Here is a 21,836-nt window from a genome sequence, read left to right as displayed (position 1 = left end):
ACACTTAAATGATTGTATCTTAAATGGATCATAGGAAATGTGATTGAAATGCAAAGGGCAAACCAGAGGTCTAATATCCACATGAGAATATGTGATATTAGATAAGTTTATAGTTCAAAGTGAACAACTTTATAGGTGTATATTGAAAGGAAGCCACAGTAGTAGCAATATTTTCAAAAAAGACTTATTTTAGATAAAAAATACAACAAAATCGAAATGTTTGTTCGCTGGTGGTAGCATCCGAAACATTTTTACGTGCAAAAAGTTCTTCACTCTCCAGCTGGAAGATATGAATCTAGAGTTATGTGTTTTAGATTAATTCAATTTAATTCAGAGAGGGAAAATATTCCTTTGATAAACCATATTAACAACATTAAGTGAATTCTGATTTTTTCAGAGTTTTTGGAAATGCGAACATCCACAGATTTTAATTCACTGTAAAGTAAGTACCATTGACCCAAATTGCTGCACTCTTACCTTTTCTTTGAAGTCCGTCTACTGAAATCCATGCCGTCAATCTAGCCCATCCCCTTTGAGAGAATGGGTCATATGGCTAAATTGAGGGAACAAGCAGCGTTTGTTATCCATGTTAGGGGTGGCTATATTCCTCTTTTGTCCTGACATGCTACAGGACTTTAACCATCTGAAGATGCGTAGATTCTTTGAGACAGGGGTTTGGGGAAGAGGTCTTACGAGCCACTACCAAAACAACCGCAACGAAACGACACCAACTCCGAATTATCTATGTAGTCTTTGGAATCCTATGTTGAATTCAAATCAGGTATTTCAAATTTAGGAAAAACACAGATAGAAACAACGAACAGGCTTGCGATTGTTTTCAAACGTGCGTTAGTTTTCAAGAAAATGTTAACATACCTTTCGAATTCAAGCAAACCCGTACATCACGTCCAGCCAAATTGTTGATAAGACGCAAACTGTCAAACGGAGTGCATCACAAGTTTAGCCAAGCACGGGGTTTTGGTACGCTTGTACCTTTTTCTAATAACATTCGCGCAATAAAGAAAACATTGCCGTGGTGCCGCCAAAAATTGTAAATCGATTATTACCTTCCTTGCACGTTGCCTGTCAACGGTCAACTCGTTTACCTGTCGTTAGACCGTTCCAACGCGCTACGAATGCTCCTGTTTCTACACAATCTTCTAAATTACCCAGCATGAGTGAACCCGCATCATTAGGCGTGAAGAAAGATCCGAAAGATGTATCCAGTAAACAATTGGTTGGCGGAGGTTCCTCGTTTCCGAACCTGAACGACGATGGGTTTCCGGCGGGTCCGTCACTTAAATCGCCTACCCCGGCGGAAGATACCACCTTCTTGAGTGACGACGATACGAAAACACTTACTATGCTGGAACCGGTGAAGAAGGCCGCAGGAGGAGCGGCTAGGAAGAGCTTTCCCGCTGCTGCTAAGGTTGTTCAGAAACATTCAAATGTAATGTATAAAGGGAAAGTTTATAAAAAAATATGTTTTTCTTTTTATCTGCCTCACAGGTACATCGTATAATACCGGAGAAGATCGCACTGGTGGATAATGGCAAAGAAAAGAAAACACTCGACAAGGAGTCGTTCCCGAACGATAGTATAATAGAAAAGATGCGCAGCAAGCTTAGCAAACAGATCGATCGGACCCCGTTGAAACCCGCACCCGGTAGCCCACCGTTGGACATGAGCGGTGCGATTGAGATACCGCAGGATCTTATACTGAGTAACGATATACCGCAAACTCCGATCGCGGCCCCAGATACGAAAGAAAGCAAACTGGACGATCACGACCTGATCGCCATACTGGAGGGCAACGTTGTTGCGATTCGTGAAAATGCATCCGAGATTGAAGTATGCGTTGGTACGGAAGAGGCCAAGGAAGCGGGTGAAGAGATGGAGGTTTTGTCCTTTGCGATTATCAATCCGGATGAGCTAGAGCACGCTAAAAAGGAACGGGAAAAAGAGATTGCCCGCCGCCAGATGGAAAGTTTGCCGTTGCTACCGAAAGTGAGAAAACCGCGTACTAAAACGGTTCCTAAACGGGGCGCTAATCAGCCAGACGCACTGGTGGAGAAATATCCAATAGAGGTTAAACAAACGCCTGTACCGGTAATAAAATTACCCCCAGGCATAACCATCAAGGGACAGACAACGATTAAACCGCTCGTGAAGATTCCTCTGGACAGTGGTTTGACGATCAAGAAGGAGCCACAACCGCCGGAAGCAGTTAAAGGGACGTTAAGCAAAAATATAAAAGAAAAGCTGCCAAAAGATTTGACATTGTCTACTGTTCCGGTGAAGAAAACGGTAAATACACCGGACGCTTCACCCGACAGCTCGCCGAAAAAATCACAGCTGGTAGATTCGCTCGTTTCCGACTGGGATGATGAACCGGCGGCTCAACGTCACGATGTGGAAGATGCGCCAATGCTACCGGAAAACCAATTACCAACCTCTGCCCCCATGCACGAGACACCAATGGAGAGCGATGGGCAGAAACAGTTCATTCCGCCTTCTCCAATTGCAGAACCGAAGCGGTTGATAAAGCGCAAAATTATATGGGATCCATCGGATTCGAGCATACCGTTTGCAAGCTTGGTCAAATCAAACCGTGCCCAGTCAACGAATTTAAATGCAAACCCACCGACAAATTTGATTCCGCTGCGTCGCAAGCGGGCGGATTCGGTGGCCGTGCGGATGATTGACAACACGCCCCAGTTTAGTATGGTGGAACCGGTTCGGCAGCGCGCAAAGACTCCGGAACTGGGACTGGTCATTGAACGGGAAACGGTTCCACCGATGGTGGCCAAGGGCGAAGAGCTAACAAACGATCTCAAGGCAAAAAAAAGGAAGAAAAACGAAATCGAACGTTTGCTTGGGGACGAGGGCGCCATCAACATGCTGTACGATGTGGAGTGTGAAACGAACCGGAAAGATCTCCTTAAAGCAACCGAAGTAGACACAAGTGATGAGGACGAGAAATTGCTTGCTAAAACAAAAATCATAACCGATGTAGTCATAAATCAGGGTAAATCGCCAAACGAGTCAACAGCTCCGCAGGGTTTGCGCATCAGGACGAAGCGCTCGACGACACCGATGAACCAAGTGGTAACATCACCAACGAGCGTCCCTCAAAACAACACCAAAGCGTCCGTTTCGCAACCCACCTCGTCCGGTTCGGTAAACAGCCGCTCGGTGAAAAAGCCCACAAATGGTACGACCAGCGTCCCTCCGATAACGGGTGCACGCAAGCGCAAGATGACAGCGTCTGCCGCAAAGGAATGGGAATATGTGTATAATGCGCAACGAAACGACGATGCTATGATCATACGACGGCGCTCGAATAGTAGCTACTCGAGCGGTGCTAGCCCGCGCCGTTTAAGCTTCGACCAAACGAACGAAAGCGGAACCGGATTTGGGTCGGAAAATTCCACCTCCCCACAAAGCGCAAGCAACAGCAAAGCTTCGAATCCACAGCCGCCGGAAGAAGGGTTCTTGTTTGCCAAACCACCCAACAAGAATGAACCACAGCGTACGGTAACGAAGCCTCCCGGTACGGCGACCATCGAAGAGATCAAGTTTAATCCTTCGCTGGTAGCGAACATGAGGGGCAAGCTTACGAAGGTGCTGAAAGGTATGAAAATGGGTCCGTTGGCAACAAGCACACCCGGACAGGATGAACCATCCAAAGGCAACAAACAGCCAGTGAAACGCAAGCCCACTCCGAGCGAATCGGTCGATGTGGTGGATTCGCCTTCTTCAAGTGTAGATGTATTACCGACTAGAAGTAACGTTAGCTTACAAAAGCAGCTGGAACAGCTTAAGGAGATGACATGCGTCAGGCAAGGAAACTATGCGGAAATAGTACTATCGTCAAAGGGTGTCTTTAACGAAGAGGGAGGAAACTCTTTGACGAACGTGTTTTCGCAGGATGTAGGTTTTACAAGTTTTGAATTCTGAGTCTTACAATCAGTAGTATACATCATTTTGGTACGTTGTTTCAGTTGATGCACGGGTTGATCAACGCCTTGGCTGCGCTGCAGCGCGATTCAACCGTACGCGCCGTGTTGATACGATCAGCTGGTGAACACTTTAGCCGTGGCTTGGACGTGGGGCATTTAATACAGCCAGCCGAAAAGCGAAAAGAAATTGCCGAAGAAATGAGTGCGTGTGTAATGTAAGTGGTGTGGTTTGTTATGTCAGTACTTTAAAACAGGATGCATATTGAGTGATCGTATTTCGTTAACCCTTTTCGCAGGAAGTTCCTGAGGGTAATCATTAACTTCCCGAAACCGATCGTAGCGGCCGTACACGGTGATGTGCTCGGTATGGGCGTAACGATACTGCCCATTTTCGACTTGGTAGTCGCCCAGATGGGCACCAGTTTCACCGCACCGTACGGACATTTCGGATATCTGCCCGAAGGCATGGGAGCATTCACCGGCTGCCGAACGTTAAAGGGGAAAACGGTACGTCCACAATCGAAGCACAATTTTTTTGGCACAGTTTTATTCGATTCCTGTTTTTCCGCCAGGTGACGGATCTGTTTCTGCAGGGCAAACGTTTGACGGCAACGGTAGCGTTGGATTACGGGCTGGTAACGGAAACGGTACCACCGGAGCGTTTTGAAGATCGTGCCCGTTCGGTCGCGAAAACGATAGCCTCCCAATCCGTCCAGGTAAGTACAGCGCACTTCACCACCAGTCGTAATCGTAAATGGGGACGCACCGGGCTAAGTATGCCGGTCCTTGATAAAACAGCTCACTGACGTCATCTTCGTACTCGTCCAGATCGAATTTGCACTGATGCGACATCGGGCAGGTGCAGCGATGATAGATGAACCCGTAATCGCGTCGCCCATAGCCACAGAACTCGTGCGGTGCGCATCGTTTCATTGCTGCGAAACGAATGGAAGCGATTTCGGTGTAACCGGGCGTTGGTTCGGTCGGTTGATTTCAAGTACTTACCAACGCATTTGTAATTTTGCACTACCGTAAACAAGTGCCGTGCATCGTTAAAGTCTTCGCCGGATCGATTGTGAAACGTCCAGTAGCTCTGCCGATGATCGCACAGACAGTCGACAACGATCGACACATTTTTCACGCCGTACGATTGGTACAGTGTTTTGCGACGCAGTGCAATCTCCCCGTCCCGGCACGGGCGCAGATTGCGCAGCGGTGCGCAGAACTTCATCTGCGTCCGGCTGTTCACATTCATCACGTTCCCGTGGCGTGTATGCACCACCGGGCAGCTCGGTGTATTGAGCGGGCACCGGCACACTTTGTCCACCGTGCTCGGCATCCAGTGGCGATGATGAACGATGTTGCACACCTCATTCTCCCGGCATGTACCCATCATTGTGTCCTGGTGTGTTTTTTTATTGTTGCAAAAGAAGAAAAAGTTTCTATTATGTGCGGAAAGTGTAGATTTGATCAATTCTTACATAATCTTCATAATGATAACGATACGAAAGGGTCGCTCGTGTCAGAAGTATGGTGAGGATTGTCACGAAGAATAAACTCGGAATCAAATCGTTTGCCACGCAACCACGTGCGACCATCGTCTCACCAGAAGTTTTCGGACACCCGAACGTTTCTATGCGATGGTTGCGATGAGCCGTGAAGCGACGCGACCCTATTAACCGACTGATGATCGGCCAAGAAACTGATTCGGTCTGCCAAATCGTACGCAGGCCAAACCGTTCAAACGCACGAGCTCTGCCAACCGTACAAACACACCGCGGCAAAGAAAACCATAAATAAGCGGGCCAAAGCTATAAGGGAAACGCCAGATTTGCAAACCATGCATGCTCTCGATTTGCTCGCTCTTTTCTTCACGCATCCTGCCGCTGCCCAGTATCCAGTCGGGTAGGCCGGAGAAGTGGTAGCTGGGAAACAAGATACGTTCGGAAACACACTTGTTGAGAAAACCACCTGCAAGATGCAAGCAAACGCCCGCCGATCGTGTCGATCGAGTGTATTGGATTGGATGAAAAACGAGCGTCAGTGTTTGATGGTCTGGATTTTACAAGCACACACAACATCCATCGCTTACGGTAACATGAAAATGTTGTGGAAAATAAATCTTCCACACAAAACCCGCAGTCCCGGTCCGGAAAAAGTTTTACGAAATGTTAGCCAGTGGAGTGGACAAAGGGTGCCGCTGTCAATGATCCGTTCCCAAAGCCATACCATGGCACGTCAACTTGAAATGATCCATCACCATCGGGAAAGTGGAATGCGGGATGGGAAAATCCGCCGTGACGAATAGAACCGTTCCGCTAACCAACGGCCGCGCGTGTGTTAAAATGCAAACGAATAGATACATCCGTTGCGGTGAACCATTTAGACAGGCGGGAGACATAAATAAACAAACGTTTGCGTGGCTCCCATCATCATTCCCATTAAGATCATCAAACAGTTTTTCTTCCTGTTGCGCTAAGTGAGTGGGGAAAACTGAGCGGATCACGTTACGTGCGTGGATCGTGCGTTGATCGTGCGTTTGAACGAATGCAACTGTTGCTTGGATAAATGTTTGTTTTTTTTTTCACTCGCTCCCTCTCCCATCCTCTTTTTCTCTCACACTCTCTCTTTCTCGATCGATACTACTAACCTGACGAGTGATTTAAAGATGTTTTATCCTTGAAGTTGATTTTATTACTTCGTGGGGGTGATTGAACCAATAGGTTCGGTGCGATATTGTTACTGAATGTTATTTGAAGAATTCGCTAATGGGGAAAATGGTGCACGGTACTGTGGAAGGGGTATGTAAGAGGAGTTTGTTCCTTATCGGATAATATGCAAAAGTCCAGTCGTCGTATCCAGCTGAGAATACTAATGTCCTTTTTGTGACATTATTATGATATTTGGCGGATGCCAGAATAGGTGAAGTCTTGGACGACTTCAAGTAGGCTTCCCTGAAACATCCCTGGTATGGATTACTTTTTACCGGCTGAGCAATATTTGACAAGCAAGTAGATTTAAATCTCTATTCATCAACAATAAGGGTTTTTTTCTAAGATCTTCGGGGAGAGTTATGTGATCTTCTTCGTTAAGATCGTTCATTACTGGTTCGACTGGTTTGGATTTGGCTACCAATGCAGTCGTTATTAATAGCATAAATTAAGTTACAATCTATATTTACGATCAGTCGCCTATTACCGGTAGTGGCAATGCACTGGCTGCATGTGGACGTATAATTTTAGATATACACACCCATGGAAGAGGGATCCCCCGTTTTTCAATAACCTGCTCGCTACCGATGGGCGATGTTGAACATGATCTAAGTAATGCTTCACTTATTCAAAACTATGAACTCTAATTGAAGTTTATTAACCATTTTGTGTGTTTTTATTTCATTCAATACACAGGCAATGCAATCCATTAAACAACACCTGCGCCGAGATCTTATAGCCAAACTGGAGACGATTTTGTGGTTGGAGAAGAAAAAGCACTCCGAACAATGGGTAACGGCTGAGTGTCAACAGAAGTTTAAGCTGTTCGTAAGCAAGAAAGGAGAGCTTTGAAATCTTTGCATGTAACGTGTGAGGGAAAAACCAATAATCAATAATACGTACAACATGGTCCGATTGTATGTACAATGACGTGTTTTTGCAATGGTAGCTTTCGTCCTTACCATATCTATATTACACGCATAAGTAGCTATAGGTTTCAGCAAGTTTAGCCAACTCTTCCTACTCTGTTAATGATTTGAATCGTTGCATCTTCCATTAAACCGAAGGTTTTCTCGATAATTATATTAAAAACACACAGATACACACCTTCAGTGCCTATGCCCTTTACACGTAACTTTCAGTTTAATCGTTGATGGAATTAAATGACCGTAACCTTTTTTTTATTGTTTTTTACTACTTTCTTCATTACCTATTGAATTAGTGGAGGCTAACGAGCTAATTATAGGCGAGTAAGGTAATGTTATTTAAACAACAAGAAAGGGGCAAACAGTGCAACCAAACGGAATGTGTAAAGTGCAAAATAACATTGATGAAGCATGTTTAGTTGAACTATACGGTCAACTTATTAGCTTTGTCTGCATGAGAGTAATGACACACTTGAGTCACAATTTTTTTCTTCTTTTTTAAATTTACTTATTTTTTACACTTTTATTCATATTGGGAACTATGGAATGTTCGTAGAATCATATAGGTACAACAGAAAACAGCAATGTGTTTTTTTTGTAACGAAAATCCCATCACTAAGATGTTTGATTATAGAAGCCGTTTAGAAATACTGATAAGAAATATATTTTGAACTGAATTTATCTGTTTACATATTAAATTACCTGGAAATGGTAGATTCTTTTGCTCAAAAGTTTATGCTTTTATTTGGTATCCGAAATGTACGGTGAATCATTTGCAAAAGGGCCTCTCCATTCTCGGATTTAATTACAGTCACCTGGAAAGAAATGATGGGCGTATCGGTTTAAAACATCAAACAAATAGGTTTTTTTTATTTGTTCAAGGATTTACCCTCAAATTACGGGGTTTTCATGATTGGTGGGCTAAATTTTCCTACATTTGCTTCCCCGCCGATCGCAAACAGTTGAACGAATATTTAAATCGAGCATGGAAAGCAACCCTGAACAATATTGAGCTACTAGGAGGCGATCTGTACGTGCCGCCAGGCGTAATCAAGTTGACCATTTGTGTCCAAAATGCGAATTCAAAACTTTACGAATTTCACTACTCAAACTGCAAAATATTTGTGTAAACAAAATATAAAAATTTTAATTTTTCAATCGAGTAACCTTCCACATCGTCCCCAATTGTTTGGCACTGTTGACACATTTGAATGACGTTCGTGCATTTGTGTGAGGCCAGCGGTCCAAATCTACTTTCGTTTATTGCACAAACAGATAGCGCCGGTAAACAATGTCGCTGAATCTTGGTGATCCATTCCCGAACTTCAGTGCCGATACCACAATCGGTGCGATCGATTTCCACCAGTGGATAGGCGACAGTTGGGCCATTCTGTTTTCCCATCCGGCGGATTATACACCCGTATGTACGACGGAATTGTCGGCGGTGGCGAAACTGGTGCCGGAATTTGCCAAGCGCAATGTGAAACCGATCGCCTTATCATGTGACACGGTAGAATCGCACCGCGGATGGATCGAGGACATCAAAGCGTACGGCCAGCTGGCCACCGGCGATGCTTTTCCCTTTCCCATCATTGACGATTCGCGCCGGGAGCTGGCGGTGAAGCTGAACATGCTCGATAAGGATGAGATCGGATCAGCCGGTTTGCCGTTAACGTGCCGGGCAGTGTTTGTGATCGATGCTGGCAAGAAGTTGCGCCTTTCGATCCTTTACCCGGCGACAACGGGACGCAACTTTGCGGAGATACTACGCACGATCGATTCAATGCAGCTGACGGACAAGCGCAAGGTTGCGACACCGGCCGATTGGATGCCGGGTGACATGTGTATGGTGCAACCGACGGTTCCGGAGGATCAGCTGGAGTCATTGTTCCCGACAGGCGTAAACAGTGTCACGTTGCCTTCGGGGAAAAAATACCTACGCAAAACGGAGTGCCCAAAGTGACGCTGCTAAATGTTAACTATTGCGTACTTAAGCAAGTGCACACAAGTTATTGTTGCCAATGAGTTGAAGTTTTGTATAAATTGTGATTTCGATTGGCCATAATCATTGATTGGATTTACACGAATATACAAGTTAGAAAGCCGTTTGACGCAAGGCTTACTGGCGTAACAATATTGTGGTGATTTATTGGAATAACTTGAAGAAAAACAAAGGTCATTTAATATCCGACACAAATATGTACTGGTCCAGGATAACCGCTGAAAGGTACTGCTCCAGATAGCTTCTCGGTATATCCGCGACCCGGGTAAAGATCTCTAAAAACCGCAGCGCGGATAATGCTTCAACGCCTATAGCGTTCTTCGCTCTGGAAATAATGGAAATTGGTTATATTTCTTTTCCAAAATATGCAACGGATATCAAAGGAACTTACTCTAAATTAGCGTGCACAAACGATAGCACATACTGGCACAGATACTGCAGGAAAATGTCCGTCTCGGTTGCATCGAACTGCCGCAACACGGTTAGTAATCCGATCGTTAGCGGATGGCCATCGATCGACTCGTTTTTCCTTTTGGCTACCAAACTGTCCACATTTTCCATGTACTGCAGCTTAGGCAGTGTAGAGATGAGAAACAGAAACAGTACGAGCGGTAGGAAACGTGGCGGTTCCTGCTTGATGTACACCTTCCGGTAAGGATCGTACAAACCGGCAAACAGCAGATATGTGTTCAGTTCCCCTATCAATTCGGGACGTGGGAGTGGTTGAGTTTCATCGAGCATGTGACGCTCAAAGTCAAGCAGAATTGCTCTGGAAGGGAAGGAAAGATTAGTTTACGTTAGCCACTCTGTAGATTGTTAAATTTTTACAGGCCATTCTTACTCGTTTAACGTTCTAAGAGAAGCTTCCAGTTTTGTTGCCCTTATCTTACAACTGCAGTTGAGTTCCAGCGCAAGCTGACAGCGAACTGTTTGTTTCTGGCCAATTTTCAACAACCAATCGCCTGCCGAACTGGAGCTAAAGAAGCGTGACGTACTCGAGATAAATGTAGGGTAGGTTTTTACAGGATTGCCCACGATATCCGCACGCTCCAGGTCACTTTTAATTCCCGACAACACATCGCTCCAGTTTGCTTCGTGTTGGATTTTGCGCTGAACCGTACCAAGCAGGGTTTCCAGTTCGGATTTGAGCATCGCACCGTACAACCGATCGAGTCCGATCAGACCAGCAGGACCGAACGTTTCGTTGATTTTGTTGGCAAATTTGTTCGTTAGCAGCAACTTATGCGTTTTGTAGTCGTACCAGCTGGAGCAAATGTCAATGTAGATCGTTGTTCTAATGGTAGAGATAAAAGGAGATAAGAATGGGAAGGCTAACTGCCTGGGCCAACGTTACTCACTTTGGATCCGTAATACGCAGAACCTCTCTTGCCAATCGTCCCATGAAATTAATCGACGTCATGTCGACTGGCTGATAGATCGGAATTGGTACCAAACTTCCGTCAGGGTCATCATTTAACCCCACGCCAGGCTGTTCCCATTCGTGTGGTTTACTTTTCAGGAACGGTTGACACTCTTTCTCCACATTAAACCGAATGATGCGGGCCATCTCTTCGTTCCAGATGCGCATACAATGAATGTTGAGATAGTCCTGGACGTACTCAAACGAACGTCGATACCCGTGGATGATCTTGTACAGCGAGTCTAACTTTGGGAACAGTTCCGATTCCTTTACCTTTTGACCAAACACAAGTTGCTGATGAAACGCGTCGGCAACATTCTGCACCAACTTCCTGCGTATGCCATCCTCAAGCAGTTTCCGCGAGTCGAGTTCGACCACCCCAACAAGCGTGGTCTGCATCGCCAGAATGCCTTCGGTAAAGGTGGACAGTGTGTAGGTAAGCTTCGCTATTTGGAACCGTTCCTCGAACTGTGCGTACTCCTTCATGCGTTCCTTCTCAAGCCGGGCCGGAAGTTCCTTCAGCACGTTCGTCTGCAGATCAACGATTTGAGCCAGTAGGGTAAACATCGTTTCCGGAATGATTTGTACCACCTTCCGAACAAAGTTCGCTAGCTCGTTGCTGTAGTAACGCGATACATCGATCAGATGTTCCGATTCGGCTTGATTCAGGCGCAGCAACGGTATCTCCAGTGCCGATGCGAGCTTCAGGAATGTGGACCGTAACTTGATCACCAATCTCGGCTGGTGGCGAATGTTTTCCTGCATCATCCCGGTGTACCCATCGATCAGTCGCCAGGCGTAACTAAAATCTCCTATCAGCTGCAGATTAATCAGATCGTTCTCCTTGATGCTGATCGTATGGAACATTTCGTGTAGATACTGGCGCGTCTCGACTATATGCTGTTTTACCTGCATGTTGCGATTCAGCCCGTGAAAATCTTGCACCTCCTCCAAGGCTTGCAACAGCTGAATGATCGTGCGCCCGGTTTGACTCAAATGCTTCTCCTCCCTGCTCAGCCCATCGATCTCTTTGCGTATGTTTGCGAAGCATCGGCTAAGGCTGTCGTTTTTACGCGTTTTCACAAACGGCCGCTCGCCAGAAAACGCATCCGCTAGGTCCTGCATACGATCAGTGGCTTCCCGGCGATAGTCCGCCCACCGATCGTCGCGTTCCTCCAGCAGCCGCTTCAACATTTCACGCACCTTCAACTCTAGCTGGCTCGTGTTGAGCAGTAGCTCGAAAAATAGCACACCCCGGAACTCGATCTCCTGCTCGATAAGTTCCCGAACCTGGCGGCATCGTTTCGTGGCTGCTGTCGTACCGACATCAAGCGTGTTAGCACTGCTCGTGTGCAACATTATCCAGCGCACGGTAATGTTACAGTCACGCACCAAAGCCATCACGCGCGGCATATGATCGAGTAGGTTCTGTTCGCTTAGGTTCCCTTCGCGCAGAATGTTCCGGGTGCGGCTAAGGAGTGTTTCCATCGATTGCTTTTGCCGGTGACATATATCCTTCAGATTTGCATTGTCGAGCGTGTTGGTGAGTGCCGTTTTGGCGGCTTTAAACGGTTCCCAGGCACCTGTAATATGGACGAGTGTTAAACTAATGGCCAAAGGAAGAAACGATTGGTGGCATACTTATCAAATTAACCGTGATGCCCATGTACAGCGATACGATCCAATTGTTCGAGAAGAACTTGTCGACGATTTCGCGCATTCGTGCCGATTGATTGTGTAGTGTTTTGGGAGAAAAGAACAGACACACATACAGCATTCCGGCCTGGTTTGCGAGGGCCGTTGAATGTTGTTCCGGCAGGGGATAAACTGCGATTTGATTGTACACGTCATCCGATCGTAACCGACCAATGACCATTTCAATGTACAGCGGACTGATGGGGACGCGGGCGAAAAAGTCTTCCGGGTAGCTGGCCACTTTACGGCCAAGTGTTCCACCGGTGCTACCGGGAACACCATCGTTGAACCCGGTCGAACGCAGTAGCTTGCACACTTCGTCGATGCTACTGTCACTGTGGGTTTTCAGTGCGCTGTATCGGTTGTAGGACACCAGAATGCGTTCTCTTACGAGGCCGGGGATGTGTAGATCGACTACCAGCAGCATCATTCCGTACAGGTACAATGCTTCACACTAAAACAGAAGGAAATTAATTAAAAACAACCAATTTCGTTGGGGGTGATGTGCGTTAGCCCCCTACCATTAGCTGTTTTCCTTCCGCATCCTGGAACACCTTCTCCATCGACTGCTGTATGAAGAGGCCCGTGTTCAGTTCCTCGATGAACGTGTTCAGGTCCTTCACGTACTTGTGAATGCTTTCAAACACGATATAGAATCTATTGAGCGTGACGATGTAGTTTTCCCGCAGTTCTTCATCAAGCAGCCGCAGCTTTTCGTCCGCTTCGATCTTTGCTTCCTGTGCATCGGCAATTTGAAAGTACCCAAAATCTTTAATGATTTCGCCATACTTTTGCTGTTCGTCCTTCGTTTTCAAGCTGCAGGTTAAAGTGGGGATAGATTTTTTTGTTGTTTTGGGTTAGTATTGAATTAAGCCACAGTAACACCCAACTGCTCACTAGAATAGCTCGGGTACGTAATCCTTCAGCCGCAATAGTTCGCATATGATGGTGTTGCCTTCCGCGACGATCTGCAGAATCGTTTGACCACACACATTATTCTCGGCGAGGAATTCCGTCGCCATCGCCCTAGAACTCTGTTGTCAGCTGATTCCTGATAATCAACAGTGCTTGTGAATCATAATTTAATAAACAAACATCAAAAGAAGGGGCGGAAAGAGAGAAAAATGAAACAAATGGACATCAACGGAAATTGAGCAACTACGATGGGCACAGGGTTGCTTGAACGTTTAGTTGAATGCATGGAATGTGTGAACACCTCGAATAGCAGAGTTTACGAATTTAAATTCTGAATCGTTTCTTTGTAATGATATAAATTAATTTACTTGTTATTCATGCTGTATTTGTATTTCATTTGATAAAGTTTTCGAAAACTATTCATGTTTGAAAATACACTTTTCTATGTATAACATCCCACAGTGCAATGCAACAAAGCAGCTGTCAAACAACGCGCTCGACATTTGACAGGTTGTCTTCAGAAGAAATAATCCGCCCGATTGGCGTCGTCGGTGTTAAAAAGTTGAAAACCGGAAATTTACAGCAACAAATTGATACCAGGAGTGCATTCCCTGTTGTGTCTTGATTATCTAAAGGTAAGTGTATCGTTTTACAGTCAGCGTATATTTCCTGTGCTGCGATCGGTTGTGGTGTTTTCTGTCTAGAATTTTACCCTGGCACTGCGTTGTGATGCCGAAGAGCGCTTGCTCTAGTGGAGGAAGTGAAAAAGTGGCAATACTTTGTACATCCTGCCTAATTGAACTAGTTTGTCTCGCAAAAGAGCTGCATGTAGCAAGCAGGTGTCTTTTCGCATTAGAATCCGAGTGTAAACAAACGTGAAAGATAGTTTACGTCTTTTTGCGCTCAACCAAGAGCCGTCACACGGGAAGCTTGACGCGTAAAAGCTTTCCCTTGCATTTGGTCCCGTGCGTGCGTCTATGTGTGTGTGTGTGTGTTTATGAGAGGAAGGATGCAAGAACGGGAGGTATGATGATTTTGAGTGACATTTCGTTTTCGGCGCGCCACTAATTGTTCTAAATTCTGCACCTAATCGGTAAGGGTTGTTTATGTTGATGCATTTTCTTCGATTGGGTGTAGTTTTGCCCGTAAGATTTGAATTGGGGAAAATCTACGCCCATACTCGGTGCAATCCCATGCGAGAATGGGAAGCCATTTTGTATTATGCTGCCTAGATTGGTCACTCAGGAATGAATGTGGCATGCGGTTTCGCGAAATTATTGCATCGCAATGCAGAAATAAGCAACTTTGCCCGGGTCTAGGAGTGATTAAATTAGCTAACCACGCAGGGAATTTTGTAAACAATTAGGATAACGGAGCATTGGTGAAAATGTATCTTTCTGACAGTGGCTGTCATGCTGCAGCATAGCACATTCATCAAGACGCATCGGTGTGCGTTGTGTGCCGTTGCGCGCGTGTGTGAGTGAATAATGTATCCGCAGGAGTCGAGCGGAAAAAATGCGGAGTAAAATGTCTCATCTCTTTGTACAATTTACAATGGTACAGACTTGTAAATATGAAAAATGGGTTTCATTGATAATTTAATGCTCTATTGCTGTACTGAGTAGATCGAACGTACCAAATCTTATTGATTAATTTGACATAACGCGAAGTGAAAAAAGGCGAAAAAGCACGCAATGCGCCGTTGACAGACAGCTGACATATTGCACGCACACCAGCGTACGCACGCACACTTCAGCTTGCATTGCGAGTTGCCTTGCAGAGGGGCGCCATTTTGTTTTTTCGTACAGCGTGAATCGACCTAGCATCATTGTACATCGACAGGGGTAGGCAGTGTGGATGCAGCATTTTGCCGCGTTCGAAATAGACAACTCGTTGTCAGCGCTGACAGTTCTCAAGTAGCCATCGGTTGGCTTTGTTGTTTCTCGTACGTGCGTCGTCTCCCAACAACCTGCATTCTCCGCTTCTCTTCAACACACACCAGCCAGAGGATTTTTGACAGCAGAACAACATTCACGAGCATTCAGAATTGTGGTTTTTGTGTGAAACATTTGCTATGGTTTCGATACGCTGAAAATGTTTACGCTGTCGGTGGTTTATGTGGCAGCAGCAGCCGGTGGTCAGTGAGAAATTGTGTCAGGAAACGGTGTGGCTACAAAGAAGTGGTGTTTCCCGTAGCACAGAGTGGTGGTTGTGAAACGAAACAGTGGTTAGTTTCTTTTTTCACCCCACACACAGCTATCTACTGTGCACGTACGCAGCAAACGAGCTATGAACGAAGTGCTGGTGCGGGCTATATATCGTATCTAGGAGTGACTAATAGCTTCGATTTTCAAACACTTTTTCTGGTCGGATAAAACAGGACTCCAACAGCTACAACAAGGAACAGAGCGTCACTGCTGGCGCAAGTATCGACAGACGGTGTCCCCCAGTACGTGACACAGCAACGAAGCGGCAATTCTAGAGGCAAAAGGACGGAAAACCATCAGGAAACGAGTAGCAGCAACGCAGTCGGCTGATACCACCCCCTGTGCCCAACTTTTCCGTTGACACCTCCGTACCAAAAACAGCCTCAAAATTGAGGAAATCGAGGAAATCGTGGAGACCGAGGTTATCCTCTCTCCCGATGAGATGCACCATGAGGAATTCGAAATAACGATGGTACCCATGGAATCGACAACCGTGCTGACGCCCTCCGGTGGTACGGGCACGATGAAGCGTGATGTGCGGGACATGGTGCGAGAGGCCACCTTCCAGACCAAGCTGCTAATGCAGGAAAACGAAGGTACGTACACTGTTGGCAGTAGAATACGATGGGTCGAATTGTGCGCGCGTTATCTCTGGCGAAGCAAAGTTTTTTCGCTGACCGTTAAAAGATAAACAGTGACAGTCTTTCAGTAGTGAATTGCTTTGATTTACCCTCCGTTCGATTCGTAAACAAGAGAACTATCAAAATATGTATTGCATAATTTTCAACGTCAAAAGATGTCTGTCCTATATGTAGGAATGAACGAGGAGAAGGGGGAGTGTCTTTATGCGTTGCGGGAGGCAAGACTAATGTCAAGCATGTTTTTATACCTCAGACTAGCCCCGAATGGGCTATCTAGCTTTCCTTCGATGGCGTTTTATTGTAAATTAATGTAAAAGCTCGCTGTTTATGAAAAACCGAGAGCAAAACACTTGAAAATACGGGATAAAACTAAGCACCGATGCGGTGCTTCTCTTGTGTCAGGGTGACATTTCTGAAGAAATCCAACATGGCGCCCGGCGACAGCGGCGAAATAATGCCATCGACAAACAGGGAAGAATGCTTGAGTAAAACCAAATTTAAGGCGGGAATGCATGTTTCCGTGAGCGTGCCATGTAGAAAAAATGATTCTTTGTCATGTTTTGTTTGCAAGTAATTAGTTGCGGTTAAAAAAGCCATGGCTAAATTGGCTAATCCAATGAGTTTAAAGATGGGGTTAGATATAGTACGCGCCGTAGCTATGTGTTGTTTATTTATACCACGCAACTGTACACGAAAAATGCTGTGAAGCGCGTACTGTCTGTGTGTGTGTTGGTGAGAGCATAAATTTTAGACAGTGGCACATATAGAAATACATGAAATGCCTTAAATACATAAAAGCGATAGTTTTTCCCTTGAATAAACGGCAAATCAACAAAATAAAATGCGAATCAAAGAAAGGTCTACTTCGTTTGTTCGATTAAGCAGTTTAATCCGAGGCTGTCACGCGGATGATTGCACCAGCGCATTACTATGCTTTCCCCGTGTGTGTAGCCAACAACAAACTGTGTTCGAGCAAAAGTGCTGAAGTGGGGATTTCCTTGATTGACATAAGCCCGTATCGCGAAGCGTACGCCTGGCGTTGGTTTTGCAGCCGTGTGCGTGATTGTGTTGGTGTTTCAATGGTTCTTGGCCTGTTTGTCATTTTGACATATTTTATCAGCTGGAATTGAAAGTTTTATTGAGGCTTTCGATTTTATGTTTATGTTTTGGTGGTTACGTTATATGCGCGCGTATTTTCAATCGCAAACGATTTGTTTTGGTTTAACGGTTAAACAATTATCAGTTTTAGTTTTTGTCTTGTTTTTTCACTGTATCTCTCTTTTTATGTCGTTAAGTCGATTCATTCGCATTATCTTATCATATTTTTCCTCGCTTTCTTCGGACACACTCCCGCATATGCAGCCCAAGACTATCATTTCCAGCATGCATCGAGCGCCGATGATACGGAGGGATCGGACCAGGAGCACACGCTGGGCGACATGACGTTCAAGAGCGATCCGGATGGAAACGATACAATGAACTCCAGCAACCAAAGCTCAAGCCGAAAAAGGCGCGGGAATCTTCCGAAGCAGTCGGTAAAAATTTTAAAACGATGGTTGTACGAACATCGCTTCAACGCGTACCCGACCGATGCCGAGAAGCTTACGCTGTCACAGGAAGCCAATTTGACGGTGTTACAGGTAATGTGTCGTAGAGTCTTTTTTGTGAACAATAAACCAATGTTTTAGCAATAATTAAACCTTCAACACACGTTCTGCAGGTGTGCAATTGGTTTATTAACGCGCGGCGGCGTATATTGCCGGAAATGATTCGTCGTGATGGGCATGATCCAATGCACTACACCATATCTCGGCGGGGCAAGAAGTTAAGCGGTCAGTTAGTAGTGGGGCACGATGGGCAGAATCCACTTACGATGAGCCCAGCGTCTGAAGTGATTGTCGGTGCGACGGAGGAGATCATCGAGGAGGAGGAGGTGATCGAGGATGGCGTACCGCATATCATCACCAGCCACGGCCAGCAGTTTGTGCAAACACCATCCGGTTTGGTGAAAGTAGAGGAAGATGTAGACTTTGAAGATCACATCATCTATCGGTAAGCATATTAAGGTTGGTTTTTAAACAACTGAAAGTAATGCCGGTTTTTATTAATGACAGTTCGGACGACAGTAACATCGAGTATGAGTACGCGCAAAGCGAAGAAGAGATGCCAGTCACGGAACAGGGCGACTGGGACGGCATAATCCGCTATGAGAAGGATGAAGAAATTCCGGAAGAGTAAGTGTTGCTTATGCGTTATAATTTGCAATAGTAGTCACTCATTTCTTAAACGCCTTTTGCTGTTACAGAATCACGGAAGAGGAAGTCATTGCATCGGATGGGGGTGAAAATGATTTTTTTACCACGACGTCACACACTAATCTCGCTAATATACCCCTTCAGCAAACTACGACCCATGTTACAGGTAAGCAGAGAACTTATGTCCGATATATTGCTTAAAGATCCAAATACGGTGTCGAAGAAAATAGGGAAAATGTGTGAAAGACATCAACATTAATTGGATTTACTTTCCCATGTTCCCGCTTATTGATTTCCGTTTATTGACATCGAATGATGATGATGGTTGCCTAAAAGGTGCAGTTCGCCCAACTGTGACGACGACTGCTGCTAAAATAATTACATCTACACCAGGTACTATCACTGCAAGCTTATTAAACAACTAAATGCCTGAATGTATGCAATTGTGAAAAGAAAGTGAACCCTTTTTAGCATGGACTTTTTTGTACTAACATATTCCTACTTTCAAGTTTTATATTTTAAAGTCCATAATGCTCTGTTAATGCTTGAGTTCGATGGATTTATAATATTATGTATATATCATAAAATTCTTTTCTGTTAATGATTTTCCATTAAAATGTATGTCTTCTGAAATTTTACAGTACCATCGGGCATGCAGCGAGTGATCATCGGCCAATCGAACGTTATCACAACACAGGGCGGTACGCTGAAACTTGGCGGCAACTTGACAGCCGTCCCGTTACAAGCGGCGCTTAAGGCGGGCCCCAAGAAACTAACTGTCGTGACGAGTTCCGGCAAAACGACGACCGTGACCGCAACGCCGCTGAGTGAATCGAACGCCAAGACGATAACGGCCACACTGTTACCGAGCGGTAATAATACCAACAACAATAACAACAACTCGCAGAACACTAATCCACATACGACAACGGCAGTGAAGGTAAAAGGTAAGTTGGTGTGGGGAATATAGGGAGAATGAAACCAAATGAAGCAGCCAAAATAGACAAATGCGAAGAAGAAGCAGAATATATCCTGTTAGTAATTAAACAACTATCATTTGTACGTTTGTCGGTCAAATCTGTTTGGAATTAATTTCATCTCTTCTTTTTTCATTCGCTATTTGTAGGTGTAATACGCGATGATAAGGATCAGTTCAAGTGTTTATACTTGCTGGTGGAAACTGCCGTGGCCGTGCGCCAGCGAGAAAAGGAGCAGGATGATGTGCACGTTCTGGGCAACTAGAATGGTATGTGCCTGGATCCCGTTGCTGCATGTGAACAATGGTGAGAGAAAAGGTGAAACCAGTCGAAACAAGAAGCACACGACGCAGCATTCTGTGGTTTTACCAAGTCATGAAGAAATAGTTGTTGCGTTGGGTAACAAATGTATACCCGCCACCAATGTGTATGCATTGTAAGAATGTGTGGCTTTACAACGGCAGGTGATGGCTAGTAGGTGATCGTCGGTGTGGAAGAGTTTTGCTTGATATGATTGGAACGGAGAGGATTGTATATATGGATATCTCTGTGTGCTCCCCCGGCGTAGGGATACAAGCATTCATTTTAGTACGTATCACCGTTTGTGTTTGTGTACACATACACTAGAAAGATGGACATGAACACGAGGAGCATTGTTTAGTTTTTAGAGCAAAAGAGGACGTAACTTGTGAACGTAGGTAAATTCAATACTAAGCGACCGTTCATATTATGTTAAGACACTTTTTTTATTGATAGCCGATACGTTCAGTTGCAAATTGTATCGGGGAAAAGATAATTGATGTAAACAATCTATTCAATAGAGACGGATCTATAAAGGGAGGTTAGATGTTTGATCCCAGAAATGTAAAAGATCGCGAACAAAAACGGCGCTCGGTGAAAGAAAGCTTCAAAAAAACACCCAACAACACACACGTTGCACATATATTACATTTAACATAAGGAAATAGAATTTATCTGCCGTGGCAAAAGGAAGAGGCAGACTAAAAGAAGTGGATTATGTTTGGCCGTCATACACACATACGCTGGAAATGCACGCTAGAAGACTTGCGTTCGGAAAGACGTTCGCACACATGACGATAGCGGATGATGGGCTTGTGAACTATCGCGTATAGCTTAACCCGTGTTCCCAAATTTGCGGTGAACAGGAGGCCTCATTGATATAATATTGTATTTGATATATAATTTTATATTTTACTCAGGTTCAGTTACAATGGACGGTAATACAACGGTTAATGCCACATATCCCATGGTCGCTATGTGTACAAACGTCTTTTGCTCGATTTAAATTGACACTAACGCAGAAAGATACGAGAAAAAAAACTAAATCTGCTCACTTTAGTGTAAGCAGGGTCGATTATTTTTTATGTAGACAAACCAGGCAATTTAATAGTAGGATATTTTTTTTAAATTAAATTGGCCTTGTTATGCTTTTCTCGATCCTTTTTCCCCCTCTTTTTAATTTTCCGTGTTCTTGTGTGCCGTATTGTAGAGAGAGAGAGAGAGAGAGAGAGAGAAAGAGAGAACACACGACATGAAGGTTTAGCTTTGTACAAAGATTAAATGTAGGGACATTTTGTATGCAGTTTAATTTTGACTTTCTTCTCGATTCGGAAGAAGATTGTATCTATCTAGGAAAACGATACAAGTGCGTCGCAATATGTGTTATTGGCATTGGTCAAACTAATTTGACAACGCAATGTTGAGGCAATAGTACGTACAAAAAGGAAACATAGTATGAAAATGCGTTGTACGGATTTTTCCTTTTTCTTATTCTATTGCTTATATTAGGGAGGTGTCCAATACACAAGCGTCCATAGACGTCGCAATATTTATGTTTCATTTATGCTCGAGTCCAACCTTTTTCAAGAAAAAAAAAATGCGTCGCTCAAATACCGTGCACACGATGGTCATACGAATGTCTTTTATTCGGCTCTTAACATGAGCATAGACAAAGAAAAGTCATTGTTATGGGTTGTTGCCAAAACACAAAAAAGCCGTGTTTACGACGGTATGATGTGGAACCATCGCTTTGGCTCTTTGAACATAGTGAACGGTATTTGAAGTACATTTTCATTTCTTCGTAGCTTTTACTTCTCAGCTATAT

The 21,836-nt window shown here is 44.7% G+C and overlaps 5 protein-coding genes across 5 annotated transcripts; 3 read left to right on the top strand and 2 right to left on the bottom strand.

The window, feature by feature from the left end:
• The first annotated feature begins 1,174 nt into the window (after positions 1-1,174).
• LOC128711513 (uncharacterized) lies at positions 1,175-7,525 on the top strand. Its single transcript, XM_053806393.1, has 6 exons — positions 1,175-1,450; positions 1,510-3,933; positions 4,005-4,177; positions 4,259-4,469; positions 4,535-4,678; positions 7,370-7,525. Exons 1-6 carry the CDS (start codon positions 1,175-1,177, stop codon positions 7,523-7,525), a joined length of 3,384 nt encoding a protein of 1,127 aa, XP_053662368.1.
• On the bottom strand, positions 4,695-5,560 carry LOC128711514 (uncharacterized). The gene is made up of 3 exons (XM_053806394.1): positions 5,444-5,560; positions 4,968-5,364; positions 4,695-4,897 (listed from the first exon to the last, which is right to left on the bottom strand). Exons 1-3 carry the CDS (start codon positions 5,558-5,560, stop codon positions 4,695-4,697), a joined length of 717 nt encoding a protein of 238 aa, XP_053662369.1.
• Positions 7,526-8,890: 1,365 nt separating the features above from the next.
• On the top strand, positions 8,891-9,562 carry LOC128716262 (peroxiredoxin-6). The gene has a single exon (XM_053811182.1). The coding sequence runs from the start codon at positions 8,891-8,893 to the stop codon at positions 9,560-9,562; it is 672 nt and encodes a 223-aa protein (XP_053667157.1).
• A 213-nt stretch (positions 9,563-9,775) lies between these two features.
• LOC128712122 (WASH complex subunit 5) lies at positions 9,776-13,738 on the bottom strand. The gene is made up of 7 exons (XM_053807018.1): positions 13,614-13,738; positions 13,238-13,532; positions 12,663-13,170; positions 10,960-12,604; positions 10,443-10,895; positions 9,993-10,370; positions 9,776-9,926 (listed from the first exon to the last, which is right to left on the bottom strand). The coding sequence occupies exons 1-7, from the start codon at positions 13,736-13,738 to the stop codon at positions 9,776-9,778; spliced, it is 3,555 nt and encodes a 1,184-aa protein (XP_053662993.1).
• Positions 13,739-16,215: 2,477 nt separating this feature from the next.
• LOC128712139 (uncharacterized) lies at positions 16,216-19,976 on the top strand. The gene is made up of 8 exons (XM_053807035.1): positions 16,216-16,434; positions 17,842-18,119; positions 18,200-18,531; positions 18,594-18,713; positions 18,785-18,900; positions 19,077-19,127; positions 19,376-19,681; positions 19,861-19,976. The coding sequence occupies exons 1-8, from the start codon at positions 16,281-16,283 to the stop codon at positions 19,974-19,976; spliced, it is 1,473 nt and encodes a 490-aa protein (XP_053663010.1). The 5' UTR covers positions 16,216-16,280.
• Positions 19,977-21,836: the final 1,860 nt, after the last annotated feature.

This window comes from Anopheles marshallii, chromosome 3, assembly GCF_943734725.1.
Source record: "Anopheles marshallii chromosome 3, idAnoMarsDA_429_01, whole genome shotgun sequence".
NCBI classification, from domain to species: domain Eukaryota; kingdom Metazoa; phylum Arthropoda; class Insecta; order Diptera; family Culicidae; genus Anopheles; species Anopheles marshallii.
The sequence above is the reverse complement of the archived record's forward strand: the minus strand, read 5'-3'. Positions and strand labels throughout refer to the sequence as shown.

Bases quoted from the DNA above. Each gene is read 5' to 3' on its own strand.
- LOC128711513 (XM_053806393.1), top strand. From the start codon at position 1,175: ATGAGTGAACCCGCATCATTAGGCGTGAAGAAAGATCCGAAAGATGTA. The intron at 1,451-1,509 runs GTAATGTATAAA...TCTGCCTCACAG, and splicing joins TTGTTCAGAAACATTCAAAT to GTACATCGTATAATACCGGA. The intron at 4,679-7,369 runs GTAAGTACAGCG...TTCAATACACAG, and splicing joins TAGCCTCCCAATCCGTCCAG to GCAATGCAATCCATTAAACA.
- LOC128711514 (XM_053806394.1), bottom strand. From the start codon at position 5,560: ATGGTCGCACGTGGTTGCGTGGCAAACGATTTGATTCCGAGTTTATTC. The intron at 5,365-5,443 runs GTAAGAATTGAT...AAAACACACCAG, and splicing joins GTTATCATTATGAAGATTAT to GACACAATGATGGGTACATG. The intron at 4,898-4,967 runs GTAAGTACTTGA...TTCGTTTCGCAG, and splicing joins GCAAAATTACAAATGCGTTG to CAATGAAACGATGCGCACCG.
- LOC128716262 (XM_053811182.1), top strand. From the start codon at position 8,891: ATGTCGCTGAATCTTGGTGATCCATTCCCGAACTTCAGTGCCGATACC.
- LOC128712122 (XM_053807018.1), bottom strand. From the start codon at position 13,738: ATGGCGACGGAATTCCTCGCCGAGAATAATGTGTGTGGTCAAACGATT. The intron at 13,171-13,237 runs GTAGGGGGCTAA...CTTCTGTTTTAG, and splicing joins CGGAAGGAAAACAGCTAATG to TGTGAAGCATTGTACCTGTA. The intron at 10,896-10,959 runs GTGAGTAACGTT...CTCTACCATTAG, and splicing joins CTGCGTATTACGGATCCAAA to AACAACGATCTACATTGACA.
- LOC128712139 (XM_053807035.1), top strand. From the start codon at position 16,281: ATGCACCATGAGGAATTCGAAATAACGATGGTACCCATGGAATCGACA. The intron at 19,128-19,375 runs GTACTATCACTG...GAAATTTTACAG, and splicing joins AATAATTACATCTACACCAG to TACCATCGGGCATGCAGCGA. The intron at 19,682-19,860 runs GTAAGTTGGTGT...CGCTATTTGTAG, and splicing joins AACGGCAGTGAAGGTAAAAG to GTGTAATACGCGATGATAAG.